At 38.6% G+C, this 27787-nt stretch overlaps 1 protein-coding gene across 1 annotated transcript; it reads right to left on the reverse strand.

The window, feature by feature from the left end:
* Nucleotides 1-1347: 1347 nt before the first annotated feature.
* On the reverse strand, nt 1348-26561 carry ASAH1 (N-acylsphingosine amidohydrolase 1). Its single transcript, XM_037526341.2, has 14 exons — nt 26444-26561; nt 17148-17194; nt 13032-13122; nt 12515-12601; nt 9504-9582; nt 8018-8092; nt 7170-7215; nt 6329-6473; nt 5728-5782; nt 5522-5603; nt 3507-3638; nt 3287-3410; nt 2817-2873; nt 1348-2506 (listed from the first exon to the last, which is right to left on the reverse strand). Exons 1-14 carry the CDS (start codon nt 26519-26521, stop codon nt 2417-2419), a joined length of 1188 nt encoding a protein of 395 aa, XP_037382238.1. The 5' UTR covers nt 26522-26561; the 3' UTR covers nt 1348-2416.
* Nucleotides 26562-27787: the final 1226 nt, after the last annotated feature.

A 27787-nucleotide genomic window follows, 5' to 3' on the forward strand; every position in this document is an offset into this window, starting at 1 on the left:
GTACTTCGGTCCTTCTGCCTGCTCTGCTCCCCGCTCTGGCTCTGGTGAATTCTCTCACCCTCCCGTGCTTCTGACTGTACCCAGTGCATGTATAAACAAAAACAAACAAACAAATAAATAAATAAGCATGCCTCTATTAAAAAAAAAAACAGAAACTGCTCTAGGCATGCAGTTCCTTTTCCTGGGTTATTGCTCCTTTCTGTAATGAGATTTTACTCACCCACTCACACCTGGGCATGCATGGCCTCACCGTTGACTTATTAAACTCTTATCACTTATCATAATATTTTGAAGTAAGCTATTAACCTAGCCTCATTCTATCTTATCTATATGTGGGGAGAGCTGTTTTAGCCCACTAGATTATTGGAGAGCGTAACTTGAATTATGTTTTCCTCAAATTCATATAGGGTTGGCATCAGTTCCTATTTTCAAAATTAAACACATTTACTATGAGGCTGTGTTATGCAACATATACATATGCATTATCCAGATGTTTTCCACGTATAAAAATAAAGTTCATTTGTAACTGGCAGGCTATTTTGGAGGCATCTGAGCTAGATGCCCACTTTGTTCACAGACATAATTCTAAGATGGTTTAGAATATTTCAAAGAATATTTTAATGCTCTATAATTTTTTTAATGATTAACATTTTTATTTTTTGTTTCTATTTTCTTCTTTATTCAATTGTTGCCTTTATTGAAGTAACATTGGTACATAAACACCCTCTATGATTCAGATAGCTTTATGTTCCCATAGCACACTCACCACCAAGACACCCAGTCTTCTACCACAGTCCACTAAGCCCTTGAACCCCCTCCCTACATTTCCCCCCAAAATAGGGTTAAACTATATATCCTATTCTATAAACTGCCTTTTTAAACCTCTAGACAACAATACCTAAAAATTTAATTCCAGCTGTCATTTCTTCTAAATTCCTTGATTTAACTGAGTAATCAAACAAGTATCACCTCACCTCTTATCATGTATATCAAAGGTTATACTTTAGAAAAAGATGTTTATCTCATTTCATTTTTTTTTTAATGAATTAAGTTCTATTTTAACACAAATCCTCCCATACTCCTCTTGGTTCACTAAGCTCAAACTGGAGTCACTGTAATTTTGTGGAAGCACCTTCTGTCTTGGTGGGGAAAGCTGCCTTTAGACGCTTGCACATGGGGCTGATTCCAATGGGTTAAGAGGTGGAGGGATTAATCATAAGAGATTGTAACATTTAGCTATAAGTTGAATAACCCATTTACATAACCCTTGTAATTTAATTCAGACATTATTTGGATTTCTCCATAATAATCGCCACCCTCAGACCGACACATAGGTACACATCAATCAGCATACATGACACCTGGCTGACACTACTGCCAATGATTGTTTATTGAATGTATTGAATACAACTGACATTTTATAGAAATGAAGCGGATACAGTCTTGCCCAATTGGCATGCATTTCACAGTTATGAAAGTTTGAAGGGTTAGCAAGTTCTATTAGCACTTTTCATAAATAGCTGGATTTCTGAAAAACATTTTTAGTAACTCTAGTTTTAAAAAAACACATACTAATCAGAGTGACAAAAATGTATTTATTAATGTTATTTAGAATTTAAAATAATGGCGGTTTACTTCCCATTTTCCACAAGTCTTTGACCTGTTTATTTACCATTTACTCACAGAACCTGGGGCTCAGTTTTTGAAGTTAACCACTTCCTGGGGTTTCTAGGAGGTAGAGTAATTATAAAAAAGGAACATTTCAACTCTCTACATAAAAGACTACCTTGCATACAGATTACTTTGAGAACCCCAAAAAGTACTTCTCTTTAGAATCAAAGGCCCATGAATTGTCCAGTAAGAGAAATACATAGTTCAACGTCCATCTCATCTCCCTCCAATCAAAATTAATGAAATTAAATCGCTGCTACAAACAGCAAAGACAATGGCATATTAATTTTAATAGCAGTCAGAACCAGTGAGAAAAGATTGTTATATAGAAAACATACAATCATGTAGATTTAAGTGAAAAACTGCTTAGTGTGGACCATTTATTTTATTACTCACACAGATGCACTGGATTCAACGCCCACAGAGAACCTCATTTCATTACATGGAGGTGGGACCCACAATAGTTTAATTGCCCATCCTCATCCACAAATGTCAACGTGAAATGAAACTCAGCAAATTCTCAACAACTGCTGTACTGTACTTAAGGAAGTTATCTGTAAATAAGAACAATCAGCTGTTATGGCAAAAATAGCATGTGAATTGTAAACACACTGAGAAGGACAGCACACGCCTCAATGACAACCTGTCCTGATTCGGAATCTTTGGAAGGTCGGATGGCTGCTCAGTCAGCTAAGCCGGAGCTCCCACCTTGTGCTGCGGAGCTCACGCTGAAGGCCCGGGGTGCTCACCAGCCTATACAAGGGTCCGGGCAATCGCGCAGGTACGTTTCAAATTGACCTTTGGTGACATCCATCAAGGTTGTAAACACAGTCAGCTGAAAGAAAAGTTAGTCCTACTTTAAGGATGTTGTCAATTTCAAGATGTATTTCTAGTATTTCTATACTTGTGAAATTGTGTTATGAAATGACTTAATATTAGATAATTAACATGGAATTATATATAAGATATATAATGTATTATATAACATAATGATACAAATAGTTAATAAGTAATAAGCTAATAACAAAGACTGAAACAACTGACTTTAATGAAACCATTATTCCGGATCATGAATAGAAACAGCACATAAGCACAGGACCAAATTCTTTCCCTAAAATTAGCAAATATACATAGAATTAAAATACCTTGTTGAGGACAGGTTTTGTTGACAGGACATCATACATGGTTGCAAATGAGATATTCTGAAACACAAAAGTAGTTTTGTTCCACAAGTTACAACTAGCAGCAGCTTAGCTACATTAAATGAGTCATAAGAAACCAAGACACTCTTCAATGAACCTTCCCAACACCCCTAGAAAGAATTTCCTTGGGGTCACTGTTAGAAACAGAGGTAGTGGTGCTAAGGGAACACGTCCTTCTGTCTCTTCCTCCCTTCTTGCCTGTATATCATTCAGCTTCAGAGGGGTCCAACATTAGAATTAGGGAAAGGAAGGCAAAGTTTAGCTCTTTAAATGAAAAAACTACAGAAAACAAAAATTTAGTGGGGACTATTTAAAGTTACCGGATGAGATTTATAAAATCCTAGAAGGTCAAAGAAAATGCCAGAACTAGATCACTAGGTCACCAGCTCCTGTCAATGACACTGGGGATGTACCTGTTGGGTTGTCCGATTCAGACACATTTTTGTAGGTGTTCTGCGATCATCGAGGAAGAAGGGATTTTTCCAACGGTCGTAATTTGTCTGTACCACATACCATCTGCCCTTTTGGGGGTTGAGTCTAGATACAAAGGGAGGTTCTTCTTAAGCTTTCAACCTGTTAGTGAGTCACATGATGCTTCAGTTCTACTTATTTTGCTTTAACAAGTGTACTTACTCATATATATCCAAAGCTGTTTTTCTGCCCCGTGTAATCACACAGCCTTCCCCAGATTTGTTGCCTCCCAGGATAAAGTATGCTGGGGCCAATATCTTGGTTTTGGTCAGTATATTCTTGGCTTCTTCATAACTACATAGAAACATTTAAAAAAAAAAACATTTTTAGTTGACTAGGAATGGAAATTTCCTAGTTGTAATAACAAAGGGAAAACAAATAGAATTGACACCTATTTATTCTAGGTCATTTGGATGTAGTGTAAGCTAAAAGCAGTATTGCTATTATAAAATTTCTGTACCAGAGTAGATTATAACTTCTAGGTTAATAGGTAGTAAGACTTCAATGATGATTTTTTTTTTTGTACAATTTCCTTTTGTGTTTATTGTATACCAAGGAAAAGTGATAGATGTTCCTCATAGTGGAAAAGTCCCCAGCACTTTTTAAGTAAGTAAATTCACTTCCTTGTTATAAGCACACACAAAGTGAATAATTACATGAGTTTCAAAGATTCCCCTGAAAAATTCTGAACTATTTTCTTGATGGATGATAAACTGGGAAATATTTTAATCTTTTAATATGAGCAATTAAAATAAGCCATATTACATTTAACAGATAATTATGTAAGTATTATCATTATGACCCCGTTAACCATGTAAAGATGGTTCAGTATTTGCAAATCTATCAATGTGATACATACACCACATTAACAAAATGAGGGTTAAATCATATGATCAAGGTGCTCAACATCATTAATCATCAGGGAACTGCAAACCAAAGGCACAATGAGATTAACACCTCACACCTTAGAATAAGCATTATTAAATGACAGGAGTAAATAAGTGTTGGGGAGAATGTGGAGAAAAGGGAATCCTGATGCACTATTGATGGGACTGTAAAATGGTGCAGCCACTATGGAAAACAGTATAAAAGTTAAAAATAACAGTCTGAAAAATTAAAAATAGAACTACCATATGATTCTGCAATTATACTTCTGGGTAATTATCCAAAAAACGGACAAAAAAAACCAAACCAATGACATTATTATGAAAAGATATCTGCACAACCATGGTTCTGCAGCATTATTTATAGTAGCTAAGATATGGAAACAACCTAAGTGTCCATCAATGGATGACTCATAAAAAAATGTGGTGTATTCATTCCTCATTATAAACACACACACACACACACACACACACACAGAGGAATAATTTTCAATCATAAAGAATGAAATCTTGTCAGGGATGGATTTTGAGGATATTATACTAAGAGAAATAAATCAGAGAAAGACAATACGATGGTCTTACTTACATTTGATATCTAAAGACAGGAAACAAAGACCTCCCCCAAGCTCACAGATACAGAGAATATAGGAGGAGGATAAAGGATTGAGCAACATGGGTGAAGGAGTCAAAAGGTACAAACCTACAGTTATATAAATCATGGGGATGTAATGTGCAGCATGGAGACCACAGTTTATAACACTGAATTGTACATTTGTAAGTTGCCAAGAAAGTAAATTCTAAAAGTTCTCATCACCAGAGTAAAAAAATTTGTAGTTGTGTGCAACAGATGTTAACTTTACTTATTATAATGATACACATTTCACTATATGTGAATCATTATGTTGTATACCTGGAACTAGCATATGTCAGTCTATTTCAATTAAAAAAAATAAAATATTGGGCCTACCTAGTGGTGCAAGGGGTTAAGTCTCAGCACTATGAAGCTGTCGACAGCCACTGCAACATGAGTTTGATCCCTGGCCAGGGAGCTACCCACATGGCACAGCAGACCTCTCCTGTCTCGCCTGCTGCTCCCCTCAGCAGTGTACTTCAGTCAGTCCTTCTGTTCTGTTCCCCGCTCTGTCTTTGGTGAATCCTCTCACCACCACCCTCCTGGCATCTCTGGCCTGCACCCCAGCTCTTGTATGCATAAATAAATAAAATAAATCTTTTTAAAAAATGAATAAAAAATTAAAATATTATGCTTGCTAATGAAGCAACTGAAGAGATTACCTTGTGCTATTTTCCAGAACAGATCTAGTGATAAACCCTATCCACATGGCATCTTTCTTTCCCAAAATCCATTCTAGGATACCTGGAAGAGATCAAACGCAGTCACAAGACATGCAAGAGGTTAAGACTATATAACTAGAAGGCATAGTCCTCCCTCCTCTTCAAACATCTGTGAATCCCCTTTCTTTTAAGAACTTGCCACTCACCAATATAACCACCATTTGGACTGAAACGTTCATTTAGTGTAAGACTAAACAGACCCTAAGAATAAGACAAATAATGAAGTTAGAAATGTCAACCATGCTGTTTGAAGTCCTCTCACTACACATTATAGAGCTGGACCAAGGCCTGAACTGGGTAATGAGGATTGCAAAGAAAAACTGCAACTACAATAATATCACTTATAATAACAGATTTTTTAGAAGGTCAAAGTATTTTCACATCAAATATGTTAAACAAGAGGGACATTATCAGTCACACTTGTCTGATAAGGAAACTGAAGCGCAGAGAATTGATGCCTAACTTGCCTGAGTGGCAGAACTAGGACCAGATCCCAGATTTCGACTCTGAGCCCTCAACACCCAGCCACATGCCTTTTCCCAAGAACGGGATTAGCAACCTTCATTTGCTTTCTACTCTACCATGCAAGCTCACACCTATGAAGGAGACAAAAAATACAAAGGGATGAACTGGGGTTTCATATTCTTTTTTAGCTCCTCATTTCCTTGGACTCCACCCTTCGCAGAGAGTAATAGCAGGACACAGAACAGAGCTACCTGCAAAATTAGGTAAAAATAGATTTCTTACTGGTTTGAATCCTGTTAACATGCCCACATAGCCCGCAAAGCTTGAAGCCTTGAAGACAGTTTTATTGTTTCTCTGGAAGTCCAAATTCACTGTTAAAGGTTTGAGTTCCTCGGTGACGACCCAGGAATTATTATTTGTATTCCACCTATGAAAGACAAATTTCAGTGTCTTTAGTAAACAATGATAATAACGAAGACTATAATGATGGCCAGGTGTTACACTAGGTGCTTTAGCTATTGATCTCTAAAAATTATTTATTGATTTTTTACATTTTGGTTAATTTTTGGTTACTATTTGATTTCTCCCCTTTGGTGTGGTCCCTGTAGTTCCCCCACCACCACAGCACCCGTAATTCATCACCAAAGTCCCTTGTGCTCTTCCTTCCCCTGTTTTTGAGCCATCTCCCCACTTCCCTCCCTTTAAAGATCAGTTCTAATGAGAACTTTGCAATATGGACTGTTTTCTCCTTCATTTTCCACATGACAAACAAGCTCAGAGAAGTTAATTCTCCAATACACCTGCCTATAAAGAACAAATCCCAGATTCAAATTTAGGTTGCTAATTACTGTTACACTTTTTTGAGAAAGGTCAGGATGATACACAAAATAGAATACTTCTCTTCCTTAGAAGCAGTAACTAGATGTGCATGGTTCAGATTCCTGCTCACTAGGTGCAACTCAAATGCTCCAATAACTGAAAACCAGTGTGCCAACTTGTCTCAAAACCAGAAATCCAATGTCTTCACTTCTGGTCACATTTTGGACATGACATGGGCTTATTTTCATCAATGTAACACAATCTGCTCTTCTCAGGGACTGATCATACCACATTATTTATTTACCCAAGAAATACTCCAAAATCCATGTTTCGCCCATGCAGTAGATGACCTAATTGAAAGTAAGCAGAAGAGAAATGTAGAAGTTGACAGTATGAATGATTCTAAAGCAATTAATTCTGCTTAACTGATATTCATAACTGTTCAATCCAACATAAGGATGAAGCATTATCCTGATATGTAAGTACATAAAGATGATGTTAACAAGATCACCTATAGTGATGCCATGTCAACCAGAAGCCCCACAACATGATCAGGGTTTCAGGTAGAATGAGAATATGGAAAAAGGACCAGTGGTCCACTATGACAAGGCTCTACCTGGACACAGCTATATTAGCCTTGCCTAATAAGACTTACCAACAGCTTCCCTTCAGGGACTGTCACCTACAGCTGGACACCTCAAAGGCTAGGTATAGCCCTTTATACTGAAGCACAGGTAAAAGATAAGAGTGAATGAGAGCAAACCATCCTGTGCTCTGGGGAATTGTCAGGAAAAACATGGTAATGTCAGGCTGTTCTACACAAGGTCATTTGGCTGGGAAATGATGGGAGGTCTGTCCTGGCTTTTGATGCAAGTTTGGGGTATTAAGTATTTGAAGACTATGCCAAACATGAAGCTGGGTATGAGTAGACCAGGAGCCTGAAACACCTGACTTAAATATCAACAGGCATTACATTGGTCTTAACATAGTTTTCAATTCACTTTTAAAAATTTACCAAGCTCTCTAACACTGTATCAGCATACACAGAAGCAACATTAACAACCTAGATTTTACTAATTCCAATCCCATTTATTTAGGTTTTTCTTTTACTTTGTACTGTGCATGGCCCATCCTCCCTCAGCACACATTTACCTTTTTTGTCTTCTGTTATTATTGAAGTACAAATGGTAAAAAATTCATAGAAAATATTGAATGAAATAATCTCTCCTACAAGAAAAGATAGGAAATTTTTTGGTCAATATAGAGAACCATGACAGTATTAGAAAATTATTTTTCAAGAAAAAGCTTAACTATCATCACTGAGTGAGTTTTTCCTTTGATATATAAAAGTGACCTGCAGCCTGAGTAAGCCTGGATAGTTGGTGGTGACTTACTAGTCTGTGTGGTCTCTGTAGACTCAAGATAAAAATGGTTCCCCATAAGGCAAGCTTGGCATCTGGGTCCACATTTTTCATCAGTGTGCTACATTTTTATTTTCTTTGGGGGCCTCTAATATGATAACTTAATATATCTGACTCATGGTTTATGCTGAAAATGCATTTTGCTAGACTTTAGAATGTGACTAACATTTCTAAGGAGAGAAAAGAGATAGAGGAACTATTAATAAAATCTGCAGAAAACCCATTTATAACATTCTAATTATTAAATATTTTCCCAAAACTATAATAAGTCCACTTAGAATTTAGCTTGAAAGTATACAACCCACCTTTTATGTCCTATTTTATCTTAACACATTAGGTTTCACATTTTTCCCCATCATGATCTAATGTTCATTTTATTTCCATTTGACTTCTACTGTGGTGAAATACTACTCTTACTTTCTTTTATTATGAATCATTTTAATTCATTTTTCTCTTGAGCTATTTGTTATAGTCACTTGCCAGGGTTCTTTATATGATAGAGGAATTGATGTTTCCAGTAAGTTGACTACCTTTTTAAAGAATGGCTTTAAAAGAAGCAAACCAATGGAAAAAATCTAGCAATGTTTGTTAATAAATACCACTGATATTCAGAAAGGCTTTACTATCTCTCTTGTAAAACCAAGGTATTGCTAGCTATTTATAACAATCCTATTGCTTTGTTGGCTTAAAAATAAAACTTTGTGATGGTAGAAAAGTCTTTTTCTTGAAATGCTATTGGAAAGTGAACATTTAAAAATAGCTTCTAAAAGACATCAATAACTAAAAATATGATGACATGTACAAGAATGTTCATAATGTTTTATTCTATCTGGAAACAAGCCCAACATATCCTAGTCATACAACAGCATGCTACCTATAATGACAAGTATAAGACACCAGACACATTTCATACTTTTCAGTCCTATTCATAAAAAGTTCAAGAAGAGGCAAAACTAATCTATGGGGAAGTCAGAATAAGAGTTACCTAGGGAAGCAATACTGTTTGTGAGGGGGCATCATGGAGCATTCTGGATTGCTGGAAATGTTATATCTCAATCCGAGTTGTGACTACATGTATATAAGCACTTTTAAAACTCTAGTGAGTTTTAAGATTTGTGCACTTAATATTTGTGCACTTACTGAATTTATGCCATTCTGCAATAGAAGACTTTCGAAGCACTTGACTAAATTTGTAACAGCTGCAAAGTGAACTTTACCTAAAGGAATGCCGGTGACAGCTGCAATCCCCTTCATTTCTTCCTCAAAAGGTCCAGGAAAGTGACCAAGCATGCCAGGCTGAAATACAAATAATTTAATAATAATTAAATTATTTGGGTTGCTTTGAGATATGAGTCTATACATATAACTTGTTCTAGATATTGCTATCATTAATAGGTGACAAACTTTTTTTTTTTCTTATACCCTTCTCTTTTAAAAAATAATTTATTATTCCAATTATGGTAACACTAGGTTACCTAATTTTTTCAAAGCATATATTTTGTTTAAAAGCATATTTAGCATATTTACATCATGATAGTTCTAAAAGATTCTAAATAATACTCAATATTGGGACCCTAGTTCTTTAACTCTTGTTTTTGTTCCTTCAGCTTATCTGTTCTCAGATATTAAGCAGAGAACTATGATTGTCATTGCTTATTCCAGCCTTAGGATTGTTTTTCTCCTGTAGAGAGATAAGAAATTGTAATATATCCAGCTGATAATCTAACATAAATCACAACACAGGAACATCACAAACACGCCTTATCTCTCTACTTGAAGTCATTCTTCAGCCACCGGCATTACAACTCACTACTATTTCCTTCTCACACTCAAAGCAGCAAATCTGTATTCTCCTCACTCATAGTAAATGGCTGATTTGGGGCTCATATGTATTCACTGCATTCTGGAGCTGTAATGAACGCATGAACTAACTCAATGGTGGACATCAGACATTCTCAACAACAGCTATTTGCTAACAATGTGATCACTAGTTAAGCTTACAAACTCTTGGTGAGACAATGTGATTAAAAATCACAAGTCTCATTTCTGACCAACTTGTTATTTACATGTAATATGACTTAACTAAGAATACTAATTTTTCCTCCTAAGTGTTCAAAGCACTGCACAAGTATCCTCACTGAATTATATATCCTCACTGAATTATATATTTATCAGTCATTTATTACATCCAGGCACTGGGATTTGCATACAGCATGTCATTCAGTAGTCACAACCACCATATGAAATCTGTAAATGCTCTCTGATGAGAAAATTAAGTTTCAAAGGTTAAGAAATTTGTTGGATATACCACTAGTGTGTGACTTAAAATCGAATGTTTAAAGAACAAACAAAACACCCAAAGTTGTCTGATCACAAAACCTGGATATTTATTTATTTATTTATTTATTTTATTATTTTTTTTTAAAGAAATTTTTTTTTTAATAGAGGCATGCTGTATTTATTTATTTATTTGTTTGTTTGTTTGTTTATACATGCACTGGGTACAGTCAGAAGCACGGGAGGGTGAGAGAATTCACCAGAGCCAGAGCGGGGAGCAGAACAGCTAGACCGACGAAACACACTGCAGAGGGGAGCTGTGGGCGTGGCAGGAGAGGTCTGCTGTGCCATGTGGGACCCTCGCCAGCGACAGGGGATTGAACCGACGCTGCAGAGGCTACAGGCAGCTTTGCAGCCCAGCGCTCAACCGCTGCGCCACCAGGGGAAGCCCCTCTTTCACTGTTTCTGCCAACATTTTTATTTTGGGAAGCCTGGTTAGTATGAACATAAACACCAGCCTTAACCAATGGCTCTTAAAACATAAACATAAATCACTGGTTTGGTGGTTGACAGGTATATTATGGTAGGCATAAAATACCCAGAGCATCCTGCCTCTAGGACAATGATTCTCAACCAGAGGCAGTATGGCCCCAACCCCCTGCCCCAGGGAAGATTTGGCAATGTTAAGAGACCTTTTTGGCTGTCATGGCTGAAGGGTGCTAATGGCATCCAGTGGGTAGGGTCAGGGATTCTGCTAAACATCCTATAATGCTTAGAGAGTCCCCACAACAATATATTATTTGATTCCAAATATCACTTCTACCAAGGTTAAAAAAATCTGCACTGAAGAGCAAAGACTAAAAGAAGGTGATGAGGATTTCTCAGGCGGCCTAGAGCGCCAGACCTAGATTTTCCACTGGTTTCACCAAAAATAAAGAAAAAAGGGGATGAGAAATGGAGTCTTTGTGCGTGACCAGAAAGAAAACAAAACCCTTGGTGAATGCCCAAGCAATCGAGTTTCAATGGTCATAGCTCCTGAAGGGCTCCATAAAATAAAGGGTTGGGCTGAATACGTCATTTGGTCATATCTAGAAGAATCTCTGGGTGTCCTGAAACAACTCAGGCAAAAGTACTTAAGAAAAACACACAAATTTTCAATAGGGAATCTGCAAACCTAAGTATTACAAGGGGTAGGAAATGCCATAGTCCCAAATGATGTATGCTTATTTGCCCATTGTTTTATAAAACAATGCATACCTTTACCAAACATTAAAGAGTAGTAAGCTGCCGGGGACCAGCCTCCAGCAAAATGTCGTGTCAGGGTTCCTGAAAGGATGAGACGGCATCGGAGAATACGAATGATCTGAAACTTAGGGACTGAGGGGAAGGGAATGAGGTAGTTAGTATCTTCTGCCGAAAGGCTCAGTAGGTTTTTTATTTATACATTTTTTGCAAAAAGTGTCAGTATCTTCTCATTCTACCTCATTCCCTTCCCCTCAGTCCCTAAGTTTCAGATCATTCGTATTCGCCAACGCCGTCTCATCCTTTCAGGAACCCTGACACGACATTTTGCCGGAGGCTGGTCCCCGGCAGTAAGCTGCAAAATATGTATGCTATATTGTGCCTTGTTATTGTAATACTACCAAGCCCCAGAATTTTAAGTTCCTATGAAGTTTTGACAGTGGTCTAAAGTAAATGCAAACCTGTCAATGCTTCTTAGAAGAGGATGTCAAATTATATCTTTACAAAATACCAGAACCCTCTCTTAATTCTATGTATATGTGGGTGTTTAAAACTTATCATTGTCATAAGCCAGACCTTTGATGATAATTATAACGTGATTTATACAGGTGTTGAAACAGAAAGTTGTATACTTGAAGTTTATGTAAGGTTAGAAATGAATGACCTCAATAAACAAAAGAAATTTATTATGGGAAGTAGTATTTCTTACCAATTTTTGATCCACTAGCTGTATAACCTTTCCACTTGGCACAAATGCATTTACTACATCCTTCAGGGAATTCACTATTATCTTTAGCTGAAAAACAAAAAAAATAACAAGAAACAAAGCAGTGCTGAAATTTGACACTAAGATTGCTATCTGTTTTTATTAAACATATGCATATGTAGCTAAATCGAATAGTGCTATTTGAAAATAATTTCAATTAGTGATAAACACAAGCAGTCTAATTTTGTCCTTAATGTGGCATTTGATTCTTAACTACTCAGATGAAGGTAGATGACAGTAAGAGGAAGAAACAAAGGCCAAAAAAAAAATTAAAACCCCCTGAAAAGAGCAAGTAGCTATACAGAGATGACATCTTTTTCTATGCTATCATTCATTGTAAATGGCAGAGAAGTATCAAAGTATTCTTAAAATACTTGGTGTACAGTTTCATGTAGCATTCTTTCAAAATTGCAATTGTATTCAGTAAAGTCACAAAGAGAAGCTTTAAGAGTCAGCATACCGTTGATGCCTTGTCAGTCATCAATTCATGCCATCTTTTGTAGGGTGGTAAGTCAAGATTTATGGTGTACCATGGAACTGGACCCCTATACCTGTAATGAGAGGTGCATCATCTTGAAATACTGAAAGCAAATTTTTGATGAGGCTTTGAGGATTATATACTTACATCTATATGGATATGTTAGAGGTGTATTCTTAACAGCAATATAGAAGCTGGTACTCAAACCAAAAATAGTAAAAAAAGCGCTTTCCCACCCAGTGCTTCTGTACGTTCCACACCCAAGTAAGAATAGTTTCAGAAATTTTGAAATAGAATTATACATTCTGGAAAGTTAATATGAATTGGTTCAAGAATTGGTTAATATAATTTTGGTTCAAGAGATAGATATATATATAAAAAGCCTGAATAGCACCGGTAGGAAATATCTGCCTTGATTTTCCTCTTCCTAAATCTGCAGATTTAGTGTAGGCACTTTGCTAATTGATTTCTCAGTCTCAGAATTTCCTCTTAGACAACCTAACACTACTGCCAAATCAACTTCTCTACTGTCGGTCTCAGTGAGAGACCCTTTAAGGTCCCCAAATAGAACCTTCGCTCTTCAATCATCCTACACTTCCTTACTTCCTTTCTTCTCATACTTTCTTTTTTTAAAGATTTATTTTTTATTTATACAATAGCTGGGGTACAGGCTAGAGGCATGGGTGGGTGAAAAGATTCACCAGAGACAGAGTGGGGTGCAGAACAGGCAGAAAGACCGAAAGCACTGCTGAGGGGAGAAGAGGGCGCGAAAGGAGAGGTCCGCTGCACCATGTGGGAATCTCCCTGGCCGGCCGGGAATCGAACCTGTACTGCAGAGGCTGCGGACAGCTTCAAAGCACTGTGCTCAACCCGCTGCACCACCGGGGAGGCCTCTTCTCAGTCTTCTGGATTAAGTTCAAGCCCAAGTACTGTTCTATCATACTCTATCCCCAGCTACCTGTTCTTTTACTACTATGAAGACAAACACTGTCCACATCCTTATCAACAGAGCCGAGCAATACTTCTGGTTGGTGAACTCTACAGCCATTTTCTCTGTTGCAATAGAAACATTATCTTCTGGCACTTGTTAAGCTGAAGCAGCCTCTATAGGGGTGTTATTTAGTGATTTATCAGCTTAAAACTATGCCTAAAAATAGACCTCTTCTGCTCTATTGTTGCTCTGCTCCAGAGAAGGAGAAGGTGTTGCCAAGTTCCGCAATGTGAAGGAGAAATGCCTAGGGCAGGGTGGGTTAGTTCCTAAAAGTCATGAACTGTGGTCCTATTTAAACACCTGTGGTCATGAATAATTATTTGAATCTCTAAATAATTCTGCTGAGTCTGGGCTCTGGGTGGATGTTTCAGGTTTTATGACACAGCAGCCTCTTGTGCTGTACACATTTAAAGAAGATCACAATGAATGAATTTTGTTCTTCTCAAAGGATTTTTAAAATCCACTTCTGTAGTAGCTGATTATCTAAATTAAATTAAATAATTACTGTTCTTTCTACTATGGGAAGATGCCAGTGACCTCCTCCCCTCCCCATCAGCATGCATTTGGATTTCTGTGTCTGGTGGCAAGCATAAATCAGCAGCCCACAGAAGTTATTCATAGCTGTGAAATTGTCCTAAGATTTGTGTTCTGCCCATGAACTTCAACAAGCTGCTCTTCTCCTCACAACATCTAACAAAACCCAACCATATCCCTCTCCTGATTCTTTTTTCAGTATAGAGTTCTAAATAGCTCAAGGATTCCAGAGGAGAGTAAATATATAATGCAGCAGAGGATTTTAAGTAATTGAAGATGGAGAGACCCCAGACAAATTTATTTCAGGATAGAATCAGAATTCTTTGAGAGAATTGTTAATCTGATCAACAAAATTAATTTAATAAATAAAGCTTACCATAATCCAACATTTCATATCACAATAAATATTTTTCTAAAATATCTCAATATTTAACATCTGCATCACCCCCTCTACCCTCCATCCTAGGGATTAAGTCTCAGCGCTATCACCTCTAAGGCCTGAGTTCCATCCCTGGCCAGGGAGCTAACCCACTGATGCAGCAGACCTCTCCCATCTCTCCTGCTTCTCCCCTCAGCAGTGTATTTCAGTCAGTTTGCCTGTTCTGCTTCCCACTCTGTCTCTGATGAATCCTCTCACTCCCCCCACCCCTCACCCTACACCTCTGGCCTATACCCCAGTTCTTCTACACAGAAATATAATTAAAAAAAAATTCAAATCTGCACCTCAATTTCCTAGAGAAATAGAGCATCTACCTTATGAGGGTGGTGACAATTACAAGAAATATGCAGAAAATGTTGAGAAATATCAGTATTAAATCAACCATAATATACTATCATATATTTTCCTAGCTTATTATGAACAATAGACATCATTATTTTTGAGACTTAAGTGTTTGCTGCAGCGAGGTCATCGTAATCAATATTAATTGAATGAAACCATCTGGCTCCCCAGGTGGCTTAGAAACGTGTCCAAGTGACACAACACAAATACATATAAATAAGAGAGCAGATGCAAAGCACCAGTGAGCTATAAAAAAATAATGTTAATGGGGTTCAGATGGATAAAGGGGTGATCTGTCTGTCAGTCCTTGACCTCCAGCACTGATGTGACTTGTCAGTCTGGATAAACAGGTGTTTCTTTCCTCCCTCACAGCTGCCCATGCTAATTTATGTCCTTGATTGAAAAGGATGACCTTAAAAGTATAGGAGAATTATTTTTCTGTGATTCAAAGGGGTATGAATATCACATTTCCTTCCCAGATCTCAAGATTCATTTAAAGTTCAGACAAGGGAAGGAACAGAGTAGTACTAAGGATTTTTGCCTAGGAACCAGGTTAGCAAGGTAGGAAGGAATGTGCCAGAAACACTATGGCCAAAATATGTGCATTATGTATACATATATAACGATAAGAAAAATGTTCTTCGTACATGTGTGCACACACACATACATGTATGTATGTGTGTGTGCACATGCTGCAGTGTGGAACTAGTTAAATGTCCAAGCAGGAAAGACTTGCATGGTAATCAATTCATAGACACATATAAGGCACACATAAAAGGGGGAAGGAGAAAATCCTTAAAAGTAGCAGTTACTTGCTAAATGTTCAATGAAGTGGGGCCATGAGAACAGCCAAGAGATGCAGCATGCACTCAGCAAGGCATTGGAGACCAATATGGTGCCAATGGTGATGGGAGACTTGAAGAGCAGCCACTAGAGACAGGGCTTTAGGGTAACAGAAACCAACTGTCTTTACACTACTCTGCCAATGACTACTGCTCTCAAATTTTTGCCTCTTTCTACAGGAAGGTGAGTAAATAAAGATAATTTAGTTTATTACAGTTTCATTGTATCTGGGACAGAGGCTACTTAGGACACATAATTTAGAATTATGTTAAGTGCTACAAAGCCCCTAAGTGTTATCTTCGTATTAGTGGTTAAAATGGTATTCTGCCTTCCCGTCCCCTCAGCATCAAGCAGGAAGAACAGAACAAAAATGACTACCATTCCCGACACCTCCTCCTCCTTCTCCTTTGTACCCTCGGGGGTGCTGAGCTATTCTGTATCTTTCTAACAGGTCCATTTAGCCACAAAGGATTTTAAAAAGGCCAACATGCTAGACGGAAAACATTAATGTTAAGCATATGAAAACCTGACGGTGTTTCGTCCCTTATGTTTTGTTCTCCATAGCTGTGGTATGACGCCAGGGTTTATTTTCAAAATGTTTCATCTACGTGACCCTATACACGTTTGCTCCAATGTAACCTGGTAGTTTAATCTATCACAGAAAATCACAGGTGAGTTCTGTATTTGTCAGGAAAAGTTCTTAGTGGTAGAAAAACTTAGTAGTAGAGAATAGAAATTCTCTACTCTTCTATGATTTTGATAGAAAGGGATATTTTTCATTGTGGTTATTTTCCTATTTGTTCAGGGTCTTGGCCAAATGCATAAAACACAAGTCTGAGGGGGGAAAAATTGTCTCCGGATAGAAGATATGACTTATTGTTATTTTTATGAGATCAAACAAAATCTCCACAAAGGTCAAAGTGAGTTTAGCCATATGATGTTTACTCACGTTGGTCCAGAAGGAGGATAGGTTGATTTTCTGCAGTCTTCCGTCCACTAAAATACAAAGAAAATTGATAGTTTCAAAAAAAAAAAAGATTAGACAGGCAAAGTAGGTAAAAATTGTTAATCTGTGTAGATAAAATCAAGTGTGACTTGCCATTTTAGACCATTTCAAAGATACTTAAAAGTCTCTTCCTGTCACAAAAACTTCTAAAACCTCACCCAAGCAGATTTCAGCCTCAATTTGTACTAGCGCCAATTTGGCTTTCATATTGCAAATAGAGTACAGATAAAAGTAGGTGAAAATGTTTGTCAGATAGGTTGGTTTATCACTAATAGTAAACTACTTAATAGGATGTGATATTATGATATTATGAGCCGACTCCATTGCAGTAGATATTGGCACCCCAAACCAGATTTTCTGGGAACACTATTCAGGGGCCTTTATAATCTGCCCCTAAGTTACCAACCCAGTATCCTGTCACATCCAACTACATTCTATAGTGTCTCCTCTTCCTTGCCGAGATGTGCTATTCTCTCTGTGTAGGGTAAACTTCTGGTTCTAACTTTTAAAATCCAGTTCAAATATCCTTTTTCCTTTGAAATCTGTATGCACTTACCATATGAGAACAGTCACCCCCTCTTCTATCTGCCCACAGCATCTGTACACATCCCCATTACCATATCTATGCCACTGCATTATGTGTGCTTGTATCTCTCTTCATTATCAGATTCTATGCCTCTAGGTTCAACATTAAGGTCACTGTTGAGGCAATGAGTGAATGAGACTGGTTTAGGGAGAACTGTTCAAGAAAATAGAATTAGCTCTCAACATAAACAATCAAAAGCATTTACATAGATTTATGATTCTTTTATTACTAGTTTAAGATGGCAAGCACGTTTACCTCCTTTCCTCTCAAGATTCCAATGTTGTTAAAGTGAAATAATTTTAAATATGTGTGTGTCTCCACAATTAATAATCCACAATATGAGGAAGGTACAGTAGGAAAGGAAACTACTAGAAATGTAGGTTGAGCATAGAAAATATATCTGCACCAATTTTGCTTGGGAATAGAGATCTCATATCGTGTTTTAACTTTTGGTCGTAAGGGAAGTGTATAAAGTAATTCGACTTCATCTATGATTCAAACATTGTCAATGTAAATTTACTAGAGTTATGGTTCTTATTTCAGTGCTGTTTTGCCTTGTAATTTTAGGTTGAACTCATTAAGAAACAGTATCAAATATTAAGTAGAAACCTAATTTAACCATTAATTTTTAAGTGCTTTTTCTAAAATTATTACAGTATAAAATATTAGATTTTAGATATCAATTTGATAATTCAACATCAAAATAAGCAAAAGCTATTAACTTCTAAAGCCATTCAGTGTTCAATAATGGTGACTGAGGATAGTTTTTTTAGAAAAATTTCAGCCTTGGCCCTGATCTCGTAAGCTGTTTTTAGGTTACTAGATGGTTGGGGAAGTAGCATATCAGCATCCATTTCTTACAAAAATTCACAAATGATAATGGCTAAGTCTACAAGAGCAAAAGAAGTACACATCTGACCGTATTAGCTCAATAACATGATCGATTAAAATATTTTCTACAAAGTACTTGCCAATCAGTAATATAACAAACTTTATAAATACCCTGCATTTTCAAAAATTTTGTACATTCATCCAAGCCTTTTTTTTTCTATTCCACACTTATTTTTACCACTGCCAACTGTTACACATCATTCTAGATCCACTTCAAGTCACAGTGAATTATTGAATTTGCAAATTCTTTGAAAACATCCTTGCTTGTAGTTGCTTCATGCAAATTACTCATCAAGACTAATTATTCAATCTCAAGTTTAGCAATGGAGCTTTAATAAATATCAGTAACTGATCTATGTCATAACTACAAGAGCCAAGGGAAGCAACGGGGTTTCATTTGCCTTGTTCTTCAGTCGACATTGATGTTGCTGCCAGACAAAATGTTCTAATGGTGTGAAACAAATTTTCTCAGGACACATCTCTTCCACTGTCACGATCAAATGTGATTTCTTTAACTCACCATAAGTAAAGGGCTTTCTGTGCTTTGCTAACAAATAAGCTAGCTGCAGACTTACTCTCGTTGAAGTCTCATTTCACTTTTTAAAGTTTGTAAATAAATTCTTCTATGATGAAAAACTGCAATGAATTTTACTTTACTGATCGTTTTTCTCCATAAACTGCAGATATTGTGTTGACTGCTTAATCTTCTGTTATTTAACGTACATTATGTTCTTTTAGCACAATTCTAGTGCCATCGCATAATAAACAATGATTCCTTGTCTAATTCAGTAACAAGAAAATCCTTACTCCGCTTTGTCAAAAGAACTCAACATTTGAAGTCTACTTTTCTGCTCTTGTTTCAACAAGATAGGTATATACTTTTTTTTTTTTAAGATTAAAATAACACAGTACATTGGAACGCATGGCTTTGAGTTCCAATGTACATAACATGCCGATGAGTTATAATTGTGTAACTGTGACGTGAAGCACCTAAGCAGCAGGGAAAAGCCATGAATATAGTGCACAGAGAGAAGTTCTTCTGGAAGAAATCAACTGCTCTACTGCTCACACAGCCACAGTCAACATGCAAACCAGCGTGGCTGTGTTCCAACTCCACTCTGCTATGGACATGGGAATTTCACATCAATTTTTTTGTGTTGTGAACTATTATTCTTTTGTTTTTCCCACCCAACCTTTTAAAAGTGTAAAAGCCAGTCTTAACTTGCAAGCCTTACAAAAGCAGGTAGCAGACTGGATTTGGTCAATTACTGCTCCACGGTACCAACACCCATCCAAGCTGTCTGGTTGTGCCTAGACTATTCATTTTCTTCAGAGGAAAATCCTTTGAGATAGAACATATGTGTGGGGGTGAAAAAGAGCAAGGAGAGATACATGTACTTGCTTTTTATCTAGCATGATGCTACCCATGCAATTCTATATGTAGAGGTTAGGAAAGGCATTATTTTCTGTGTACTAGCCCCTCACTCTCCTTTTCATCCTCATTTATTATTCCTATTCTTCAGAGTAACTGCTACTCTGAGTTAGGAACTTCTCACGGATTTCCTTTCCTCAAAACAGTTTCTTTCAGATTACTTCAGTTAACACTCCTCTACTACCGAAATGCCAAAAATTAGTTAAAAGTCTCTCTCACACAGAGTCAATCAAAACATAAGCTAAAGGATTGACATCAGTCTTTGGCAGCTCTTAGCTGTATTAGTTTCCTATTGCTGTGACAACAAATTACCACATACTCAGTGGCTTTTCACAACACAAATTAATGTTACAATTCTGAAGGTCACATGTCTAAAATGGGTATCGAAGGCTGAGTTTCCTCTGGGACGCTATTCTATCTATATTCTATATGATATATTCTATATTCTTCAGTGCCATAGAGGATTTTTACAGAGTGATTCTGAGAGTATTTTAAGGGTCACAACTGAAAATTATTTAAAAATAACACACTGCAATGGAAGGCATTCAAAATTCACTAATCTTTTTTTAATAAAGTTAGAAATGGATAAGTAAAAGGAGCATTCTAGTTGAGAAAGTCTTAATTTACAGGTATGAATTTTCCAATCACATCATTTTACAAAGGCACATATTAACCTTAGAAATGAAATTCTTATTTCATTCTAACTTATTCATCATAAAATTCTAAGTATCACAACTCTAGTTGAGTTTATAAGGTGAACTGATTCACACAATTCCATTATCTGCCCTCTTACTGAATTTCATGCTATTAAGAACTTGAGGGCTGTGATCTGGATGAAGGGTCCAGTTCCATTAGGGGTTAGAAGTTTGCACAGTTGGTGACAGAAGCAGGTGTCAGAGCGCTGGTTCAGGCTGCTTTTGCTCTCTCAATAAAATCAAAGCTTCAATTTAATTCCTAATAGGGAACAAGTTGCACTTCCTTTAGGGCTTTTGATGATCACTAAAATCTCAGCAAGTGAGTAAAACACAATGAGCCCATCTTTCCCTAATAATTATTTCTGCGTGATCTGCGCTCTAAAGTCAATATAAAAATCAAACTACAAGGCGTATTTCTACTAGACAACTGTAAGGGAAGTTAAGAGTGCTGTCAAATCTTAGGGGCATCCTACCTGCTCCCAGAGGTAAGAGAGCAATCTAGCCATCATACATGTAGGTGTTTGAAATCAGACATTTTACTACAGTAATCCTGTTAGCAATTTAAAAAACTCATGAAATACAGATATGAGATTTGCATGAAATCTGGCTGCAAGAATAAAAGGTAAATGTGACAGAAATCTTAAAAGGTAGCAGCTATGATACACATAAGGAGACATTTCACCAAGAAAGATCTACTGATGGCAAATATGCACATGAAAAGAAGTTCTACATAATTAGCCATAAGGGAAACGCAAATCAAGATCACAACAAGCTACCTCTACACTGCCTAGAACAGAGACATAAATAGTGACATTGTCAAATGCTAACAAAGATAGAAAAAAATTTCCCACATTTTGTATGGACAAAAGGGAATGTACAAAGGTAAGCCACTCTGGCAAGTGTTTTGACAGTTTCCTAAAAAAAGGGAAATATATTTAACCACAAGACCTAGGCAAGTACATTTGACGCAACAAGAGCAGGGAAATACAAACATCCACACAACACTTTAAAAAAAAAAAAGGTAGCAGTTAGGAGACCAGAGCAGTTCAGATGCCCAGCAGGTAAAAATTGAAGTCATTTAAACAAAAAGGCTAGATATAGGGGTAGAGAATTATATCTCCACCTTCAAAGAAGACTTTTACAAGCAAACTCAGCTTCCAAATTTATGTGTAGACTTGACGTAGAATTATAATGAACTCATTTGTGATTTAAAGTCTCTTATTATCTCCAAATTTATTGATCAACTTGTAAGGTTTTAATAAAAGACAACCTTATCAAGATAGGTAAAAATTTAAATAGTTTATAGGTAAAAACCATAAATAGGTGATAGGCAGATATATGTAATTGGCTTTGAATACTGAAATGCAGCTCAAAGGGGAAAAAAGCCACAATCAACTTAGAATCTCTTGTTTTGCTTCCTAAGTGAGAGGAAGTAAACTCACTAAATTCTCTAATTGATTCACAGGAGCTTGAATCTCTTTGTACTGTCCCTACTCATTAAGACTATTTTAAAATTCTTTGATTCACCAACAACTATTTTCTAAATATGATTTGTTTCTTAGTATGTTCTTTATGTATAACAGAACATACATACACCTATCAAATAAGAAAAGGTAAGTCTTCTGCATCTATGACTGCCTTAAAGGAGCATGTAAATTATTTCATGATTTTTTATTTTTGGCTTTGATGGCTAGCACCCTACTACACTGGTGATATTTAGGTACAAGGAATGTAAATAAAGCCTCCAGGAGGGCAGGGATTTTCTATTTTGTTCACTAACCATTCCAAATCCAGTACAAGGTAAGCATAAACTTTGTGTTGACTGAGTGAACAGATTATACCCATATGTCCCTGCCTTTGGAGTTCTGTGGAAAAGCACATGCAGAATAGTAACATTTGCTAGGCCAGATGGGATTTATGCAATTTTGGAACCTTTGTGAAAATTCTTGCTATAAGCTGATTCAGTAGCTAATGTCAAGAATGTTTTTACTCATATGAGAAGCTGATGCATAAAAGTTAAGTTCCCTTCAGCAACTAATCATTGAGTCATTATGTTTCATTTTCACACATTTTAGGAATCTGCTCAGATTTATTACTGAGAAGTCACCTCTCCTACTCTGGTTCCTTTCCTGCTGATCACTGCTCAGCCTACCGCATGCAATCTGTTTTCTGCTGCCCACACTGCTCTGGCCAAAGTATGCAATGATCTCCAGCTGCCAAACATAATGGACACTTGACCTCTCAGTAGCACTCAACATCAGTAACCTGTCCACTCTCTCCTATCATCTTCTGTAATACATACTCTCCCATTCTGACTACGACTCTAATTTTGCCAATTTCTTCTCCACCTTACCTGCATCGGTGTGAATCCCTTAGCCTTTGCATACGTCTCTTTCCCTCTCTTTTTCCATCCTCTTTCTAGTTGAATCCACCTGTTCCAATGGCTTCAAATAATATCATTATACTTGCAACTCACAGTATTTCTCAGATTAGTCTCCTCATATCCAACTCGGCACCACGCCCCGCCATCCAAACTCGTCTTTTTAAAAAAGAAAATTTTATCTTGTCTTGTCTAGTTTAAGACCATCCAATGGCTTCCCATTCTTTTTAGGATAAATTCCAAAGGCCTGAACAAGGTCTAGGGATCCTAGGATGATAGCACCTCCAACTCCCTCTCCAGACTTCTCTTGTGCCACTTCTGTCACCATCATCTTTTAACAGGCTTCAAAACAGAATCAGTAATAAATGACTCCAGTAGACCTCAAAATGTCATATTCTTAAAAGAGTCAAAAGCAAAACCAGACCCATATATGTTCCAAATCAAATGCCTTGTTTGTAACTTCAAGCCAATCCTTACTATCCATATTAATCAAAAGTGGTTTTGAATATCTTTTGTTACTATATGGCTACAAATAGTTTATCATATAATGATCCCCAGTGAAAAACTGCTTTTTATTGTCAGAAGGAACTAGACTTATATGAGTTTTCACAGGTTGTGTTGGCCACTGGCTCGCAGAATTTACCAGATCAATAAAAGAGATTAAGAAGGGGCTCAACATAAGGGAGTCGATGTGTTTATTCTTCTAAGTGGAGATGCTAAAAGACAAAAACCCACCATAAGAAGACCACCAATTTAAAAACCTTTAACAACCAAAACTGGAAGTCTGTAAAATATGAATACAAGGTAACATTCTTAATTTTAGTTTTATGCCTTTATTTTTTCCATTTTGTTAAAGACTTAGGAAAACAGTTTCTCAAATTGACACTGGTGAGTGGATTAAATTTTGACAACCACTGTACTAAAAAACTATTAGGGCCTCCCCTGGTGGCGCAGGTGGTTGAGCACAGTGCTGTGAAGCTGTCCGCAGCCTCTACAGTGCCAGTTCAATCCCAGCAAGCCAGGGAGAGACCCACATGGCGCAGCAGACCTCTCCTGCCTCACCTACTGCTCCCCTCAGCAGTGTATTTCGTCTGTCTGCCTGTTCTGCTCCCCACTCTGTCTTTGGTGGATCCTCTCACCCTCCCGCACATCTGGCCTATATCCCGGTTCTTGTATAAATAAATAAATAGGGGCCTCCCTGGTGGTGCAGGTGGTTGAGTGCCGCACCGTGAAGCTGTTCGCAGCCTCTGCAGCACGGGTTCAATCCCAGCCGGCCAGTGAGAATTCCACATGGCTAAGCAGACCTCTCCTGCCTTGCCCACTGCTGCTCCCTCAGCCGTGCATTACTTCTATCTGCCTGTTCTGTTCCCGCTCTGTCTCCAGTGAATCCTCTCACCCTCCTGTGCATCTAGCCTGTTCCCTGGTTCTTGTATAAAAATAAATCTTTAAAAAAAATAATAAACAAATCTTAAAAAAACTATTAAATTAATGGAGGGACTGCTGATTCTAAAAGCAATTTTAAAATAATTTCAAAAATAATTTTGTTTCAAATAATACAGTACAGAGAAAGGAAGAGAGAGAGAGAGAGAGAGAGCAGCTCCTGACATCTGAAATAGCTCTGAGGTTCACAATCAGACCTCAACATCATTACAAGTTGGTCTGACACAACCAAGCCAAGTTCTGTTCCTGTGTTAGCATGAAACTTGAAAAATGAGAACAAACAAAGCACTTTTATGATTTTGTGTAAGCACAGACAAAAACAAAGGTTCCATGCAATTCATAAAATACCAATACCCACCTTCTCTGGTCAAATGAATGACTTTTCTTCTTTACCCAATCACAAAATTGCTTTTCTAAAAGCAAACCTCTGACTCCTTAGACCTACCTCCAAATCACACAGCCAAAGTCCAAATTATGAAATGGGTTATTCCTAATACCCTTTTACTGTGAGGTCCTACAGATGCCCATGGCGTGCACTCTCACTCACCATAAAGAGCAATAAACCTAATTCACTCCATTCAACTACAGGTGTGTTTCCTGATGGTCTTTGGCTAAATGAAAGGCACTGACAATATCAAAGTAATAAAGTTTAAAAAAATTTTTATAATCCCAACGACTCTATAGCAAATACACTCCGTAGCCACACTAAAGCAAATTCCTTTTTTTCTTATAACCTTCTAGACCTTATTCGTAGTGTTTTTGTTATCAAAATCACTGTACAGAGTATTTTGCATTCTACTTTTATTTACTCAATATTCTGTCGTTTTTTCCCTTAGCTGAATAATATCCCACCATGATTTTATTTTTAAAGCCTTTCTCCTTAGAGGAATACAAGAGTGAAAGAAGAACTCACACATCTTCTTCCCATAATCAATATCTTACCTAAGCTACTCCAGAGCATCCTCATCTAGCCCCAGGTCATATGCATAGCCAAGTTCCTATTCCTTTGACTTGTTGGCCAAGACAGATGCAGTGTTACTGCTTTTTTCTTTTTCTTTTATAAGGCTTATATATATATTTAATTTTATTTTTATATTCCCTAGTGTTACTGCTTTTAAAGAAGAGGATTATGAAAGCCTGGGTATCACAAGAGACATGCCTTTGTAAATAATAGCGCGAGCCTCTGGTTAGAGATTTTCTCACTCCTAGTCTACTTCTGTAAAAACCAGAGTGTGGCTGGTCCCTCGCTGTCTCCTGTTATCAAGCGTGTGGTTCTGTGACTTCCTTGTGGGTACAGAGCCACGGGACAGGAGTTCACATGACGCGGGATAGGGAAAAAGGAGGTGAAGGCCATTTTGGGGCCTTCCTGGGCTGTACCCACTGCCCTAACCCGGCTTTCCCAGCCGTCTGAGCTACAACTTCCTCAACTTCCTCAGCCCCTGTCCACGGGGCAGAGACCCCCAAAGTCATCAGGTCATCCGCTTAGCTGAGTTACAGACACTCCTGGACGGGGACTTTTCCTCTTGGCAGCTGAGGATGCGCAGGGACGAGCAGAGCAAGTACAATCACTCGGGTTTGGGGGTGTGCAAATCACAGCCACTCTTCTGCAGCTCCTCGGAGGTGGCTATAAGCGTTTTCTCGTCCCAGCTTGTATCGAATCGACCGGGGTGAGTCTCACCGGCCCGCTCCGCACCCACACCTGTGCCCTTCAGACCCCAGACCCGGGCGAAGGTGCCGCCCGGGACCAGGTGCGCCTCACGCCCCCTGCGCACCTGCCGCCCCCTCCGCCCCGCGCCCCGGCTCGAGCTCACCCACCGGCGGCGCGTGCTGCGCCCCCGCGCAGGTGACGGCCGCGGCCAGGAGGACGAAGCTGAGGCGACTCGGGCCCAACATCGTTCCAGCCGCTCCCGGGGACGCGCGCCGAGGCCGCGAGAGGCACCAGCAGCGCTGGAGAAGCCGCGCCCCCGTCGCCGCGTGACCGGGGAGCCCGGACCGCACCAAGCGCGGCTGGGGGTGCGGGGGGCGCCGCGGGGAGCGGGCGGGAGGGGAGAACCCGGCCTCTCCTCGAGGCGGGGAGGACGCGGGGGGGCCGGGAGCCTTCCGGGCGCAGGAGGCGCCCCGGGACGGGAGGCGCGCGGCGTCGGGGCGCGCGGCTGCTCTGGCCTCCCCCGCCCCGAGGCAGTGGTTGGGCCGAGCCCGCGCCCCGCCCGCCCCGGTGGGTGGTGCCCGGCGGTTTCTCCCCGCGGGTCGTGCCCGGCTGGCCCACGCCCACCTCCAGGCCCGCGGGTCAGGGCCGTGCGGCCGCCCGGAGCCTCCCGCGCCTCCCCGGGCCGGGCGGCGTCCCCAAAAGGCCCCGGGCGAAGTCTGCGCTCCGGCCACTCGGTGCCCAGAGTCCAGGATTTCAAAACGCGTTGGATCTGGAGCCTCCGACCCCATCTTTGCCCTCCGGGACTTGTCACCAATTGAGCGAGGTTATTCTTCGGGACCTGGGGGGCCCTGGCCAGGCTCACACGTCGGGGGATGATGTAAACCCCAGCAGAAACTCCAGGCTGTGAATTACCCACTTAGGGTTTCCTGTCGCAGTTGCCAAGTCACAGAATTTATGGTCCTGTCACTTGAGCGCAGACACAGGTGGGACGACCAGGTAGACCCGCCAACATTCTTTTTTGCCGCTGTGTTGAGCCTCTCAGCAACTGTGTGTTTGGACAAAACTAACTCATCACAGACCTTAGATTGACAGGGCTGGACTTTCTTAGAAAAAACAAAATCAAAAAATCAAACAATCTTCTTGTTGGAGATTGGGGAATGAAATTTTAATATTGGGTATTTTTTGTTGTTTTGTTGTTTTTTCTTTTCCTTTTTTTTTTTTTTTTGGTAGATGACACTGTCTCTCTTTAAGGAGGAAGTTTGACTTTTGAAACATATCATATGATTAAAATGGTTCCTGATGCAACAGTAACCAAGCAGGTCACAGCAATATGCATTAGTTTAAAACATATTTGCTGTTGATCTACCATGTATCAAGGATAAGCAGGGAACAAAATAGAAAGTTCTTTCATCAAGAGGATTAAGTTGTAGGTGAAAAATCGACAATAAACACCATGTGTAAAAAAATTTATGTTTATAAAGTATTTATAGATATATATTTAAAGATTTATT

Source organism: Talpa occidentalis, unplaced genomic scaffold, assembly GCF_014898055.3.
Source record: "Talpa occidentalis isolate TD23 unplaced genomic scaffold, MPIMG_talOcc4v2.1 talOcc4.4, whole genome shotgun sequence".
In the NCBI taxonomy this organism is placed as follows: domain Eukaryota; kingdom Metazoa; phylum Chordata; class Mammalia; order Eulipotyphla; family Talpidae; genus Talpa; species Talpa occidentalis.

Bases quoted from the DNA above. Each gene is read 5' to 3' on its own strand.
- ASAH1 (XM_037526341.2), bottom strand. From the start codon at position 26,521: ATGTTGGGCCCGAGTCGCCTCAGCTTCGTCCTCCTGGCCGCGGCCGTC. The intron at 17,195-26,443 runs GTGGGTGAGCTC...TTTGTATTTTAG, and splicing joins GGGCGCAGCACGCGCCGCCG to TGGACGGAAGACTGCAGAAA. The intron at 2,874-3,286 runs GTACATCCCCAG...TTTGTGTTTCAG, and splicing joins TGAATCGGACAACCCAACAG to AATATCTCATTTGCAACCAT.